The 16,713-nt window shown below is 41.0% G+C and overlaps 1 protein-coding gene across 1 annotated transcript; it reads right to left on the reverse strand.

Moving 5' to 3' along the window:
* Positions 1–3,548: 3,548 nt before the first annotated feature.
* LOC141492078 (sialidase-4-like) lies at positions 3,549–12,394 on the reverse strand. The gene is made up of 3 exons (XM_074192710.1): positions 11,549–12,394; positions 9,225–9,480; positions 3,549–4,561 (listed from the first exon to the last, which is right to left on the reverse strand). The coding sequence occupies exons 1-3, from the start codon at positions 11,843–11,845 to the stop codon at positions 3,549–3,551; spliced, it is 1,566 nt and encodes a 521-aa protein (XP_074048811.1). The 5' UTR covers positions 11,846–12,394.
* Positions 12,395–16,713: the final 4,319 nt, after the last annotated feature.

The raw sequence follows: 16,713 nt of genomic DNA on the forward strand, positions 1-16,713 counted from the left end.
CATCTCTATGGCATCTTTATACTGGGATCCATTCCCCTCTTATTCCTCATGGGTACAAAGGCCACTGTCTCTGGAAGAAGGGTTTTTGCCATGCCCTGGCAAAATTTTACCTATATTGAGACCATCTTCTGCACTCTACCCTTCTCCAATGATGCTGTTTTGGACATAATTATAGTAAATTACAGCTCTGACTGCCTTAGTGAGAAAGGATGATGATAATTCTGCTCATAGGAGTTACAAGAAGTCCCATTGAATATTTTCCTTGCTCTAAGGCCCTCTTGGACTTTCCCCTCTTCTAGTGATGAGAAGCACCCAATCGGGGAGATGCCAGCCCAACCATTAGAACACAAGAGAAGAACAGACCACTCAATACTCTTACTATAGATGCTTAAGAAAATAGAACTGTTTATTTAGAAAACAGCACATGAAGTAGCTTGACTCAGAGAATCAGAGAATCTCTGAGGTGGAATAGGACTTCAAGGTCATATGACCCAATCCATACAGGAATCCTCTCCACAGCATACCCACCAAATGGTGATCCAGCCTTCACCTGGAGAGCTCCAAGTGAGCTGTTGAGACAGTCCATGACACTGGGCTATCTCTGTTTGTTCAGAATCAAACCTCAGGCTGTCTTCCCCTCACTAGTTCAAGTTCTGCCTTCTTGGGGCAAGTAGCAGATCTTTAAATGTGAGGGAGGAGCAGCTTTTGTATAGCCCGTAGGGCTTCTCTTGTTCAGGCCAATATCTCTACTTCCTTTCCTATATCCCACATGATATGCTGTTCAGTCACCTCACCTTCTTGTTCACTCAGCCCAAGTTCTCCAGGTCATTGGTGTCCTCAAATTGTGGTGGCCAGAACAGGCCATGGTTCTCCAGAGATAGTAGGAGAAAGGGAGAGGACAGTGAGACTATCCCCTTCTTCATTCTGGTTATTATATCTATCATGATGCAGCTTAAAACAGTAGAGTGCTTAGCAACCCTGAAAAATCAGGAAACAGCCCAGTTAAAGCATCAATAAAAATAAATGTAGTATGCACTTAGGCCTTGTGCAGAAAAAAATGAAAAATTATCCACATCCTCAGGCAGCTTACATTCTAATGGTAACATAGACCTACTAAGGTCTACCATGATACATACAATGAGGGTCTAGGTGAGCTTCGATAATATAAATATGCAGTGGATTCATTCTAAGGGATTTTGTGACTTCCCCTACCTCCATTCACAGCAAAAGTGAGGAAGGGAGATGGCTGGAGCAGTTCAAGGTTGGAGATTGACAAAGTATGAGATGATAAACCAAGAGGGCAAGGGAAGAAAAAGTGCAGAAAAGTGTAAGTTCCTAAGTAGTCCATATGGAGAACTAAGGAGACTCTAAACAGAGTAGGAGTGATAGCTTGACAAATCCTGAGGGCTGAAAGATCAACTGGAAGTCATCAGGAAAATGAAGTCATAAGAAGATATGGAATGTTAGATATCATGATTACACAGAAGAATTGGAGAGTTCTTGGAGATACAAGTAGAACACTTGTGGCTGAAGGCAAGATCAAGGTTATGACCTCCCTTGTGTATCTACTGGGGACAGGACATGGGAGATGATGAGACGGACAATCTAGAAATCAGGATATTTGAGAGTCCATCAACATATATGCCCACATCCTCAATATTGAGAAGAGGATTGTGAACCAGACACTTATCTCAAGAAAAGAAGAAACTATCCTGGGAGTCTGGTACCATATTGGAGAAGAAACAAGGGTTAATTTTTTTGTTTGGTTGGTTTTTTTTGCAAAGCAATGGGGTTAAGTGACTTGCCCAAGACCACACAGATAGATAATTATTATGTGTCTGAGGTCAAATTTGAACTCAGGTCCTCCTGACTCCAAGGCTGGTGCTCTATCTACTGCGCCACCTAGCTGCTCCAAGGGCTAAAATTAAAAGAGAAAACATTCCTATGTTATATAACTGTTGGCGTGAGGTTTCATTATACACACTTAAGTAAAAGACATTTTTAATTCTTTGATAATATAATCTCCGTTCCTCATTGAATTCTGAACACACATCATTTTTTTCAAGTTTTTATTCTGTTCCTAGTTCCAAGTCTCTTCAATACCAATGTCCCTGAAATAGAAACATGGATGCATTTAAGGTCACTGTTTCCCTCCCTTTTCCTCCTAATTAATTCATTCAGGTATGAGACACATGACTAGTTAAGAATGGTGAATTAGTAATTCTATGCAAACCCCTTAACACTTCAACTTCCAAACATCAAAATTAGGAAGTGACTGTAGCATTTCTAAAGCTTAATTATAAGACTGGACAAAGGAACCACTATAGTCAAGCTAAAGATCTTATTAACAATAGGGAACTTCCTACTTAGAGCACTTCTAAAGAAGGTACCACCCACCTCCACTAGTCCCTGGCAACCAACATAAGCAGTCCCAGGTTTGTGCCAGGAGCCTAGCTCTGAGGTAGTAACACCCTACAACTGTGGTATCTCTGCCTCAACTCTCCTAACCTCTCAACTTCCTAGACCTAAAGAATTGATTCTATCCAGTCATACTAAAGGAAAAGCAAAGAGGAACCAAGAAGACTGAAAATGAGCCAGCATAGGCAAAGGCAGTAAGCCTGAGGAAAAGGTGAATGGAAATTCAGATAAGATCATTTCCACACACCAGTTACTCTGGATAGAGACCAGACAGATGAACCAACAATCCCCCCTTTCTAAGGGGGCAGCTAGGTGGCACAGTGGAGAGAATACTGGCCCTGGACCTGAGTTCAAATTTGACCTCAGACATTTAATAATCACTTACCCGTGTGACCTTGGGCAAGTCACTTGACTTCATTGCCTTGCAAAAAGAAAAATCATTCAGGCAGTCTGTATCCCAGTGGCACAGTGAGCAAGGTCTTTAATATCAGTGAAAGAAGCCAGAAAATGAGGGATGGGGAATACAAGAAAAAAGGATGATAGCGATGACAAGAGCAAAAGGCTCAACAACAAGCCAGGATACCAGCAGAAAAATCAACTTCTAGGATACTGAAACAGCAGAAGGAAAATCATGTAAAAACACCAAGAGATTTCCAAGTACAATGAGAAAATAATACAAAATGAAAGAAAAGAGTGTCTAATGAAAGACAAAATCCTATCCATCCAAAATGATAAATCATCCAAATGACTCAAGGGAGAAATTCACATCATAAGGAAAAAATTTAGGAATGAATTTAGGCAGAAAATGAAATCCTCCTTTCAGAATTGAGAAAATCATAAAAAGCCTAATTCATTCATTAGGAAAGCCTCAGGTAAATGATACAACCCAAATTCTTATAAGGGAGCTAGTCCTCTATTTATTTTGAAGCCATCAAAAAAATCAGATGTGAGTTTAAAACATTAAACTATGTTTGAACCATGTTTCAACTTCAATGAATGTCCACTAAAAACTGATGATGCATTATAAAATGATGAAGCCTTAAGAGTATTTCTATGTATATTTAGTATTAAATATTCAAGGCTATTCTGGCGACCTCCCTTCCCAGGAGAATGAGAGAATACTCAAGAGGTCACACAGTTTTTTTCCAGTAGTTCTTGCTTCCTGTCTGGCAGTTGTGACTCAGGGAACTAACCTTTGTGGGGATATTCTCAATGACTTCAGAGAGTGTGAACAGACAAAAAGAGATCTCTTCATAGGCATACCTGGCCCCACTTTCGTAGAGGCAGGCAAAAGTGATGGCCGGAATCCCTGGTGGGGACGGTTCTGTAAAGGGTAACTCGATAGCTGCTAGATCAGAATAAGCACTGGGTCCTTCATATATCACCCAGGGCTCTGTCCAACTGTCAGCATTTCTGGGAAAAGTACTAAGGTAGACGCCCATATTGACCCGAGACCTGTGACTAGTAGGGTGGGAATATAATACCCAAGTAGGTGCCAATGAGGTGGAAGGTTGAGAGATGGGTCTTGGACCAGCCTGGCCTGCATCTCCATCACCAGCAGAGATCTTTTGTTCGGGGTGGCCTTGGGATGCATTTCTTAAAGAGGGGACTGGGATATTTCCAACACTCTTTCCATGGCTCCTCTGTAGTCTATGAAGCTTTTGTAGGAAATGGGAGTAGTCACAGCCACCAGCAAACCATCTCTCCCCTTGTGACCGAAATTGAGAGAAGTTCCTGATGAGAGGAGCTGGGAACCCAACGATGCTGCCATGGCAACCACGGTTGCTCTCCACTAACTTCCGGACCAGCTGGCCTGGAAGAAAAGCAGCCCCATCATCCATGCTGAGGGCCTGCACCCGGCAGCCCAAGGGACTCCTAGCATTGCAATAAAGAATATTGCTGCCATCTTCCTCATACACGGATACCAACTGGCACTCCCCAGTTTTCAGATTGGGGATGAAATCCCCAAATTGCCAACTCTGACCATGGTCATCACTGTAGAAGGTGAAGGAGTGGGGCGTGGTCTTGCAGATTTTCCCAAAGCACTCCTTGCAGTCAATGTGATAAGTGTAAGCTGGAACAAGCAGACGTCCAGACCTCAGTTGGATACCATGGCCCGGACCCAAGGCAAAGGTAGCCCAATCTGCAGAGAAAGAGAATGAGAGAGGCTGACGTGAATGAGTGGGGGCAAGAGGAAGAGAGGAGGAGAAGGAAAAGGAGAGTGTAGAGAAGGAGAAAAAGTCAGGAAGGAGGGAAAGAAGAGAAGGAAAAGGAAGAGGAAAAAGAGAATTAGTAGTAGGAACATTAATGACCCTCTCCTCAACCCACTTCTGTAGAAGCACTTACATAAAGAAGAATACCACAGGGAACATTTAGGTGCCAGCTTCAAAGCCCAAGCTACTCTGACCTTTTGAATCACATCAACAAATGTGGATCACTTTAGAGGCCCTGTCCTGGTCAGGTCCCCCTTTCTGGCTTCCCTATAGCTGTTTTCTTCCTCCCATAAGGAAAGGGACAATCTTGCTTACATTTTTATACCCAATGATTACCTGGCAGATACATAGGAAAAAAAACACTCTGATCCAGCAATACCACTACTAAGTCTGCATCCCAAAGAGATCATAAAAAAGGGAAAGGACCCATATGTACAAAATGTTATATCTAACATATGTATCATCTGTCTATCCATCCATCCACTTATTCTCCCATCTATCATCTACCTATCCATCCATCTATCCAGCCATTGATTTATCATCCATCCTTCCATCCATCTATCCATTCATCTATCATTTATCTATGCACTCAACTATCATCCATCTATCCATCCATCTATTCATCCATCCATCCATTTATCCATTCATCCATCATCTATCTATTCATTCAGTCATCAATTTACTCATCTATTATTCATTTCTCCATTCATCTATCAGCTCTCAATCCATTAATCCACTCATCTATCATTTATCTATCCATTCATCTATTAACTATCTATCCATCCATCCATCTCTCCATTCATCTACCTATCAATCCATCCATCTCTCCATTCATCTACCTATCTAATCCATCCATCCACTCATCTATCATCTGCCTATCTATCCATCCATCCACTCATCTACCTATCTATCAATCCATCCATTTCTTCATTCATCTACCTATCTAATCCATCCATCCACTCATCTATCATCTACCTATCTATCCATCCATCCATTCATCTATCATCTACCTATCTATCCATCCATCCACTCATCTATCATCTACCTATCCATCCATCTATCCACTCATCCAAAATTGAATAGCTTAGAACATCCCAAATAGGCAGAGAAATTTTACAAAAATATTGTATAAATAACTTTCTTTATTCAGGCAGGTAGAAAGTATAGTAGATAGAAATTGCCCTGGAATTAGGAAGACCTAGGTGCAAATCCAGCCTCAGACATTTAGTAGCTGTATGACTCTGGGCAAGTCACTGAATTTTTCTGTCTTTCATAGTTATCTCAAGTATAAAATAGGAGTGATAACAGAACTTAATTTCCAGGGTTGCTGTAAGGATCAAATACATCATACTTCTAAAGTACTTGGTATATCATAACTGTTAAATAAATATTAACTGTGGCTTAGAAAACTGTAGTATATTTATGTCATGGAACACTATTGTTCTATTAGAAACCAGTAGGGATGGGAATTCAGGGAAGCCTGGAGGGATTTGCATGAACTGATGCCAAGCGAGATGAGCAGAACCTGAAAAACACTGTACACCCTAACAGCAACACGGGGGTGATGATTAACCTTGATGGACTCGCTCATTCCATCAGTGCAACAACCAGGGACAATTTTGGGCTGCCTGCAATGGAGAATACCATCTGTATCCAGAGAAAGAATTGTGGACTTTGAATAAAAACCAAGGACTATTACTGTAAAATTAGGGGGAAAAAGTTATATTATTATGTCATTTTACTATCTCATACTTTATTTATCTTCCTTAAGGATATGATATCTCTCTCAACACATTCAACTGAGATCAATGTATACCATGGAAATAATGTAAAGACTAACAGAATGCCTTCTGTGGGGGGGTAGGGGGAGGGAAGGTGATTAGGGGAAAAATTGTAAAACTCAAAATAAATAAAATCTTTCATAAATAAATAAATAAATGTTAACTGTGACTATAATCCTTTCTTTTTTGTTTGTATTTTAAAGAAAATTAGAAAAGGTTTGCACTTCCCTTTACTATCTTGCTTCGAGTGTATATTCCAATAATCGTTCTCAAGTTAAACTTTGTTCCCTGAGTCTCATGACATAGACTCTGTCCCTTGGTATTAGTAATCGACAACTCCAATAAGGATGGATCTCTGTCAGTTGCACAATGACCTAGAAAACCACAAATAACATGATCTATGTTGTATGGTCTTTTAATTTATTTTGTTAAATACTTCCTCATAGTTGTTTAATTTGTACTTCACTAAGCAATACTGATTTAGAGAATTTTATCATATGACTATAGATAGCTTTAATGTCTTCATCTGAAAACTGCCTATTCATATCCTTTGACCATTTATCAGTTGGAGAAATGTATTAATATAAATTTGACTTCATTCTCGATGTATTTTTAAAATGAGTCTTTTATCAAAAACACTAGTTATAAAAATGGTTTTCTAGCTTTCCACATTCCTTCTAATCTTAGCTTTGTATTTATGAAAAACTTTTAAATTTAATATAATCAAAATTATCCACTTTTCATTTTATAATATTCTTTATCTCTTGTTTGGTTTCAAATTCCTCCCCTCTCCATAGATCTGACAGATAAAACTATTTCTTGTTCTCCTAATAGGCTTATAAATCACTATTGATTAGAGAAATGCAAATTAAAACAACTCTGAGCTACCACTTCACACCTATTAGATTGACTAATATGACAAAAAAGGGGAATGATCAATGTTGGAGAGGATGTGGGAAAACTGAGATACTGAAACACTGTTGGTGAAGTGTGAATTGATCCAACCATTCTGGAGAGCAATTTGGAACTATGCCCAAAGTATAACCAAACTGAACACTCTTTGATCCAGCAATACCACTACTAAGTCTGCATCCCAAAGAGATCATAAAAAAAGGGAAATGACCCATAGGAACAAAAATATTTATAGCAGCTCTTTTATGTAGTGGCAAAAAACTGAAAACTGAGGAGATGCTCACCAATTGGGAAATGGATAAATAAATTGTGGTTTATGAATAGGATAGAATACCATGGTTCTGTAAGAAACCATGAGCAGGTGGGTTTCAGAAAAGCCTCAAAGACTTACATGAACTGACTGAATAAAGTGAGCAAAACTGGAAAAACATTGTAAATATTAACATCAACATCATGTGATAATCAGCTATGATAGATATTGTTCCTCAAGGAGCAAAGACAATTCTAAAAGACTTGTGCTGGAAAATGTCCTTCACATCACAGGAAAAAACTGTGGAGTCTGAATGCAGACCAATGCAGACAATTTTCCCTTTTTAAAATTTGTTTTATGTTTTCTTTCCCTTTGCTCTGATTCTTCTTTTACAACATGACTAATATGGAAATATGTTAAATATGATTGAACATATATAACCTATATCAAAGGGAAGAAAGGGATGCAGAAAAATGTGGTACTCAAAATGTTACAAAAAAATCAATGTTGAAAGCTATCTTGCAATTGGAAAAAACTTAATTTAACTTAAAAATAATTATTTCCCAATTATATTTTAATCTTCTTTGGCAGTATTCAGGAGTTTTTTCTGGATACTTATGGCCAACTGGCTTGGAGTTTGACATCTCTGGGAATGTGGACAGGAAAGAAAGGAGGAAACAAAAAGCCTCAGCAGCCTCTGTCAAAGATGAAACTTTTTCTGAATGTAAAATGAAAGCCAAGAGTCTCTTCTACTATTGCTATCTGATAAACTGGACCACACATTAAATGTGGATGTGGTTACTCCATAGGTTACATAAGGACACCTCTCATGCAAAAGAGCATTACTTAAAATTCATGAACCATTTTTCATTTCATATCTATAGCAATAAATTTAACTATGTATATATATACATATATATGTGTATATATATATATATGTATATATACATATATATATATATATATATATATAGCTTTCCACATGTGCTGTCTTTCATTTCTCTGATGGAGCTGCTGGCTTACCACAAAATCATCTAGTTAGAAAGCATTTGCTGTTAAATGGTAGGGAAAAGAGCTGGGAGAGTGTAGTCATTTCTCTGGCCTCCAATAAGTCCCTGAACCTGTAAACTAATACAAAATCAGAAACAAGTAAATGAGGAAGGGAAAAGGAAAGAAGGGGAGTAAGAGGAGATTTAGAAAGAAAGAGAAAAATAATCAAAACAAAAATACTTGAGCAACGGTTCTAAACCTAAAGAAGAATATGTGGATGGAAATAACTGGAATGACCTGAAGCTCCTCAAAAATCAAAGGAAATCTACCAGACCCTGGGAGAATGGGACATAAATTGTTTCATTCTCAGGATCAACCTCATAGAGTTCATGTGCTGAGCAAAGAGATGGCTAAGACACATGCAGCCTCAGTATCCTTTATAAATCAGGTTATTTTGGTTACCTCCAAACCCCACATCTTATCAAGTGTGTATGACTTCTGTTATTTGAAATTCTGGACTGAACTGGCCAACCTACTGTGAATTATCTTCTCCCACCCAATTTCTCTTTCACTATCAGAAGTCTTGTTTGGCCCCAAGTAAGAGCCAAAGCCAGTCATTTTAAGTGGAACACTTTCCAGGCTCAGTGAGGGCTCCTTTACCTTCTATGACAGAGCCGATGACTTGCTCCGTTAGATCGGTGACAGGGCTCCAGGTGAGGCCTCCATCTGAACTGGTCACATAACAAAGGCGGGCTGCATTCTTGCCAGTCATGATCTGGAAGGATTCTGGGGTGTTGCCCAAGACGGCAATAAAGAAGAGGAAGACGGTGCCAGTGAGCTCATCATACACTGGGCAGGGGTTCATGGACCGATGCTCCTCCAGAGAGGCTGTCTTCACAACCCGCATGTCTCCCCACTGGAGAGGGAAGAAAAACATCCAACTTCTCTCTCCTCATTCTATTTCAAGCTTACTGTCCATCTTCACACACGATTCTCTCTCCTTTCTCAATGAGCTACACACTCCAAATTCTCTTTAAATTAGGGAATGTCAATTGCCTTGAACAATATTTGTAAAACCTTCCAAGTTCAAGCATGTCATTGAGCCAAAAGACCATACAGACCCTGCAGAGCCAGAAGAAGCTACTGGACTTGAACGATGAGTGAAGTATCTGGGAGAGAGGTATGATTCATGAAAAACCATTGCTCTTGGCCCCAAAAGACCTGGGGTCAATCCTGGATGTTACTGGCAATATGACCAAGCAAGTCAATTAACCTCTTTGAGTCCCAGTTGCCCTATCTGTGAAATGAGAGTGCTAATGCTGAGGGAAAGGGATTAGGCCTGGCATTTCATTCTACCAGTGCAGGTCAGCCCCTTCTGAGAATTTCCCAGGAGCACTGATCACTAAAGAGACTTGCTGAGTGTCCAACCAGGAGGTGCCAGAGGTAGCATCAGTCTTCTGGGTTCTGACCTAGAACCTACTGTAGTAAAATGACTAAAGGCCCCTACTATGTGCATGTTAACTAAAAGCCTCTATTATGTGCATGAGTGACTAAAGGTCCCTGTCCTTACATAGAAGCATATATCCAGAGCTAAAAGGTCATCTAGTCTGATCCCCTTATTTTACAAATGAGGAAACTGAGACCCAGAAAGATTAAATAACTTGCCCAAGGTAACAGAGGTGGTAAGTCACAGGAGTGGAATCTAATGCTTAGTCAGAGCTCTTCCCATCATACCACACTGCCTCCCATGAAGCAATAAAATCAAACACTACTGTGAAAGTTGTGACCTCATTCAGATTTGGGGGAATTGGTTGTATATTTGTAATATATAATTATTTAAATCAACAAAGAACATAGGAAAGAGGTTCTCAATGCGGAGGCTATGAACTGATTTCAAGATATTCAGTAGTTTGAAAGGGGGAAATATATCTTCATTTTCACTAAGCTCTAGGTGAAACTTCGCATTTCCTTTGGTTATGAATGCAGGCAATAAATCACTATTCTGAAAAGTCTGTAGGCTTCACTGGACTGTCAAAAAGGATCCCTAAATCTAAAAATGGGTAAGATCTTTGACCTAATTCTTATTCTCTCCACTAGTGGAGATGCAAAACACATGCAGAACTCCTGACTGTGTCCCTAGGTGAGGAAGAGAAGGAGGAAAAAGAGAAGGAAGGAAAGGAGGAAGAGGAGGGAAAAGAGGAGAAAGTGGAGGAGGAAGAGGAGGAGGAGGAAGGAAAAAAGAAGGAAGAAGGGGAAGCTAGGTGGCATAGTGGATAGAGCACTGGCCCTGGAGTCAGGAGGACCTGGGTTCAAATCTGGTCTCAGACACTTAATAATTACCTAGCCGTGTGGCCTTGGGCAAGTCACTTAACCCCATGGCCTAGTAAAAAACCTAAAAAAAAGAAGGAAGAAGAGGAGGAGGGAAAGAGGTGGAGGAGGAATCAAACAAGAAAGAGGAGCTGGAGGAAGAAGAAGAGGAGGAGGAAGAAGCGATATGCACATAGGACTTCCAGCCTGGCTTTACATGCAATATCTCATTTGTTCCTCATGACAATTCCATAGGGGACGGTACTATGACTACTATTATCCCCATTTGGCAGATAAAAAACTGGATTCAGACCATTATTAAACTAAGGTCATACGGCTATTAAGTGTCCGAGCCTAAATTGAGTCTCCAGTCCCAACATCAGGAGCCAATTTGATGCTGCTGAACATCCTAGTCTTTTAACCTCGTCTTCCCAGAATGCACCAGCTCTCCTTGCAGGCAGGGACTTCTGAGACATTCCTCCCGCCTCCAATGCTGTTCCTGCCCCACTGCTGCAGGAATGTTGCTCTCTGAAAAATGAGATACTTCCCCTGAGTCTCACACAGATGCCCATCAATTCAGTAAGTGAACAATTTGTCCACAACCTCTCAACAGCCACCCAAAATCAAGCTTCTCATGTTTCCATGGAAGGTAAGTCCATGACCTGGGTGTCACTCACCTCCACATAGGTCCTGTGGAAGGCCCCCCTTCTCAGGACCAGCACGTTTGCATGGGAATCATCTGGGCTGAGCCTCTCTTCTGCAAAAGCCAGCAGAGTGGTCCTCTTGGGGATGTAGAGCAGGGCAGGTATCCTATAGGTCACACCACCTTCCTCCCTCTCAAACAGTACTGTTCGAGCTGGGAAATGTGAGCTACTCATGGCTCTCCTGAAAGAAAGGCTACACAACCAATAAGTAGATAGGAAGTATGAAGGAAGGGATAGAAAGAAAGGAACCAGACTCCTAGGCTCAGTCATAGGATCTAAAGCTCACATTTTGCTTATTTATTACTTTTTGTTTTAAGGCATTCCCAAACAAGGGATGCTTTCCCCCCAGGTAGATGAAGTAGACAATTTCCTGGGTAAGACTTCAGAGTCACAAAATCAAAGATCAAACAGATCTCCATGGAAATCTAATCCTGCCCTTGGCCGAAAATTGCTCCCTCTACAATACAATTTGAACAGTAGCTCTCCAAGCTTTCTTTAAAGACTTCCAATGAGGAGGAGCCTTCTTAGACAGCCTAATATATGTTTGGATAGTTTTGATAGTGTAAGAAAGGGTAGCAATAAGACAGTGAGGTACACTAAAGGCAGTCAGGACCATGGATAGAAGTGGGTTTCCATCAACCCAACAAGCATCCACACCAGCATCCACAGGGTCTTTTCTTATCTTGGAGAAGACTTGATTAGTCTGTAGAGTAAACCTACTCTCTACATCCATTCAGCAAACCCATCATTTCCTTAGTAAGGAGTTTAGTTAAATAAAAGGGCAATAAAATAGAGGCAACAGGTCTATCTCAATGCATCCCAATCCCAAGGGCAGAGCTTGCTTCTCTCCTGCTGAAGGGTGAAATAGAAATCTCCATGTTTATCCTCATTTTATAGTTAAGGAAATTGAGAAAGATAGAGGTTAATGACCAGTTCAGGATCACAAAACTAATAAATGTTTACAGTCAGCTCAATCTTTGCTGACTTCAAGCCTAATGCTCTATCCATTGCGCCACCTACAAGCAAGTCCCTAGACATAATTCTATTATTCAGGAAGTTTTTTCCCTTATATCCCTAAATTTACTTCTTAGCACTACCTAAGCGATTACTCCTATTTTTTCCTTCTAAGGGCCATCATAAAGGGTCTAATCTCTCCTCCATCATAGTCCCTCAAATAACTGAAGATACCTCTCATGTTCTCCATCTCATGTCTCTTCTCCAGGCTAACCACCCCCAGTTCTTTCAACTAATACTCAAATGGCATGAGCTCAATACCATTCTTCCTCCTTGATTACTTTCTTTGGATACACTCCAGCTTCTCTTTGCTCCTCTGAAAAATGTGAGGCCCAAAACTAGACTGAGTACTGATCTACATTCATGATGTATATTCAAGTCAAGTCAAAAAGGGTTTCATGGACTAAATGACACCTGAATTGGACCTTGAAAGAAGGCATGAGGGGGAAAGAATGAGAGGGAGGAAGAGATCCATTCCAATTATAGGGGAAGGCATCAGCAAAATGTGGAGTCTAGGGAGGACAGGGTGAGAGCAGAAAAAGGGAGCAGTCTTTTCTCTCTGCTCTGTGAAAGAGGACAGTGTGAGATACTACCCACAAAAAAAAATATGCAGCCCCTGGAGCTGACTAAAAATGGAAATTACAATTTGACCTTCCCAAATGTGATCCTTGCTAAAATGCAATAAATTCATTCTTCTCTTGGAAGAATAAGCAAATAAGCTGTTCACTTGACATTCTCACAGAAAGGTTGTGATGGGGGAGGGCCAAGTGAGCCCTCAAAAGAAGGATCTGACCAGGAACCTTGGAATGAAATCAAGAGGACATTGCCCCAAGGTGCCGTCACAAGCCAAAAAAGGAGAATGGTTCCTTGCCACTCCCTATATCTCTTAGCACCAGAGCTGCATTATGTCTTCTCCTTCCCAGAGCTGCCACTCTCAGAGGCCCATGGTCTCATCCTTTCTTCCTTAACCCCCATGGAGTTGCAGTCTAGAATTCAAGTGAGGTGGGCTGCACTCTATCCTAGGCTAATTGTACCCATTTAGACTATTCTGTGTATCGGCACAGTCCTCTGACTGCCTTATTTCCTGCCACCCCTGCTCCACTCCCCAACTATTTTGAGATGACATTTGCTCAGCTTTTGACTTAAACCACAGAGGCCAGCTTCCAGCAGAGGGCCATTCTCCTCCCTCCTCTCTCAGTTGCCATGGAGATCCACATCATAGGTCTGCCATGGAAACAATGGAGCTCACAAAAATTGATATCCAGGGTTCATGTCCAGCACACATGAGTGAATGAGAATGAGAGAAATGCTCAGCTGAGACTGGGATCAGGAGGAAAAATAAATACAAAGGGCTATGAGCTTCTGGGATCAGAAAATTAAACAGAACCAGAAGGAACTTTAGGATCTACCTAGGGCAACCATATCACTTTATAGATGAGGTGGGAGGTCCAAAAAGGTTGAGTAATGACCAGTGTCACCGAGTGGCAGAACCATGTTTCCATTGAACCAAAGCCTTGATTTCAAATCCAAAGGAGAAACAAAGGGAGGGGGCAGACAAAGGGGAAGCCACAATAACTGGGGGATGGGAGGAAGATGCAAATGCAACATGCTCCACCAAGACCCTATTCAATGACTAGGATCAATCCCTTCCCTTGACAGAAACCAGGCGAGTTGGAGAACTCCAGAGTTAGAAGGGATGTCAGTAGACATCGAGGCCAAACCATCAATCCATCAAACATTTCTCAAAGATCACTCTGACAAGCATCCCCTCTACCATATAGCCAATGAATGGGCATCCCCACAGTATCTATTGGGATATTTCCTGAACTGAGAAACTCACTATCTATGAAGATAGCCTTCTTTGAGATAATCCTGGTGGTTAGGACCTTTTTTCTTCATTTGATGCCGAAGTCTGGGATTTCAACTCATGGGCTGCTAGTTCTATTCTCTGGGGTCAAGGAGAATGAGTCAACCTCTTCTCCTAGGTCACAAGCCTTCAGATGTCGCATGACACACGCCATGTGGGCAGACCGTAAGGTCCTTGAGGTGAACGACTTATTTCTTTTAGTCTTCATTCACTCAGGGTCATAGCTCAGAATCTAGAACATTCCAGTTATTCAGTCACTTTCAGTTATGTCTGCTTCTTCTTGACCCCATCTGGGATTTTCTTGGCAAAGATATTGAGACTCATTTACCATTTCCTTCTCCAGTTTATTTTACAGATGAGGAAACTGAGGCAAACAGGGGTAAGTGCCAGGAAGTGACTGAGACCAGATTTGAATACAAGTCTTCCTAACTCCAGATCTGGAACTCTACCCAAGTATCACCTTGTTGCCCCAACACAGTGTTTAATAGTGTTTATTGAATTGACTTAGATGGAATCTGCACCCTTCGGATTTTTACAAAAGCAACCCACATTCAGCACAGTTTCTGCAGCTATTCCAACAGGCCAAAGGGAATTTCTATGAGGTTGGCTGAAATTCAACCAACATTACCCCAACGATGAACTTGAAGGGTATTTTGAGATGAGGAAGGAATTGGGGGGAGGGTGATGGAGAAATGGAGAATGGAAATTTCTTAGGTGTGTAATTATTTACTAATAAAATGTAAAAATATAATTATTTTCCTAGTATGGTGACAGTACAGTAATGGAACTAGGGCTGGCCTGGGAATCAGCAGATCTGGGATCGGAAGCTGGTTTTACCACTAACTGACTGTATGACCTTGGACAAGTCATTTAACCTCTTTAGGACTCCATGAAAACTTCCAAAGTTTCCTTCCAGCTTGAAATTTAGGACTCTAAGAAGTTCCCCTTCCAGTCTTCTTTCCTCATTGACCTCCTAAATCAGCATTGTCTGGGATAAAGACAGGAAGCTATAGTGAAGCCTCCTCCTGGATTTGGAACTGTAGAGACCCATAGCACTTTCCATGTGACTGTATGACTCTGAAAAAATCACTTACTCTCTTTTTTTATCTGTAAAATGAGGGAAGACAAAATAAGATAATATTTGTAAAGTATTTTGCAAACTTTAAAGTGTTATTTCAGCTCTTATTAGCACTTTTATCGATTACCCTCAATAGGGTTTAGCTCATGTGCCGAGAAGGCTTCCTGGAGGGTGACTACTGCACATGGTACAGGGTTTTGGGAGTCACAGATGAGAGGTGGGGGACAGGTGACCCCAAAAGTAGATAAGCAGCCCTGAAAAGGGCTCAGCAAACCCCTCACACCAGATAGATACTCTTCCCTGAACACTCCATGTACCCCAACAGGTATCAAACCATTGGTGAGTTAGGGGCTATCTACCCTAAGCATGTGAAGACTCCCCCCCATGGAATGGACAGATGAGAACCATTTGTTCCAAGGGCCATAAAGGTAGCAGAGTATTGGGGAAGACTCAGAGCTTGGTTAGAGTTAAAGATTGTAGTTCCATAACTCTGGGAAAGTGAGGCTGATGACTTTACATAACAATACCTCCCTTAAATTTAATTCATTTAAGTCAAGATATCCCTCATGATGTCATTAGTCCTTTCTGAAAATGAAAGACTAACGTTACTATCATCATCATCATCATCATCCACAAAGCATGACTTCTAATAGTCTCCCCAACTCTAAGCCCCTATGTTAGCTTTCCTGAATGCCCAAAGGCTGGCTGCCCACTCTACCTTCCCAGTGAAAAACTAAGCTGCCCCCTAAGTTGTCAGTCATGTCTCCTGTGTGCCAATAAAATACCATTAGCCCCATAAGATGCCTGTGTCTCTCACATGCCTACCACCCTCCTAGTAGGTGGCTGACATGTGGCTAATTTTAATTACTCAGTACCTATTCTAGGCTGGCAAGGAATAGACCCAGCTTTAGAACACAAACAGCTCAAGAGGTGAGACTGTGAACCTAATGCTGACCTGAAGTCCAATTATTCCCACTTAATAGGGAAGATTAAACAGCGAGATGCACCACCATTGCAGCTGACATAGATATTGTGACTTACATGCATTACCCTATTGAATCTTGTGAAGTGTCTGCCTATTTTACAGAGGGAGAAACTGAGACTAGTGAGCACCCTGAAGCAGGATTTAAACCTGGGTCACCATGACTATTTTTTACAATGCTATCCATTCTCAGAAAC

Source organism: Macrotis lagotis, chromosome 6 (assembly GCF_037893015.1).
Source record: "Macrotis lagotis isolate mMagLag1 chromosome 6, bilby.v1.9.chrom.fasta, whole genome shotgun sequence".
NCBI classification, from domain to species: Eukaryota; Metazoa; Chordata; class Mammalia; order Peramelemorphia; family Peramelidae; genus Macrotis; species Macrotis lagotis.

Coding starts and splice junctions, on each gene's coding strand:
- LOC141492078 (XM_074192710.1), bottom strand. CDS start 11,845: ATGACTGAGCCTAGGAGTCTGGTTCCTTTCTTTCTATCCCTTCCTTCA. Junction 9,481..11,548: donor TCCACAGGACCTATGTGGAG/GTGAGTGACACC, acceptor TTCCCTCTCCAG/TGGGGAGACATGCGGGTTGT. Junction 4,562..9,224: donor CATCGGCTCTGTCATAGAAG/GTAAAGGAGCCC, acceptor CTTTCTCTGCAG/ATTGGGCTACCTTTGCCTTG.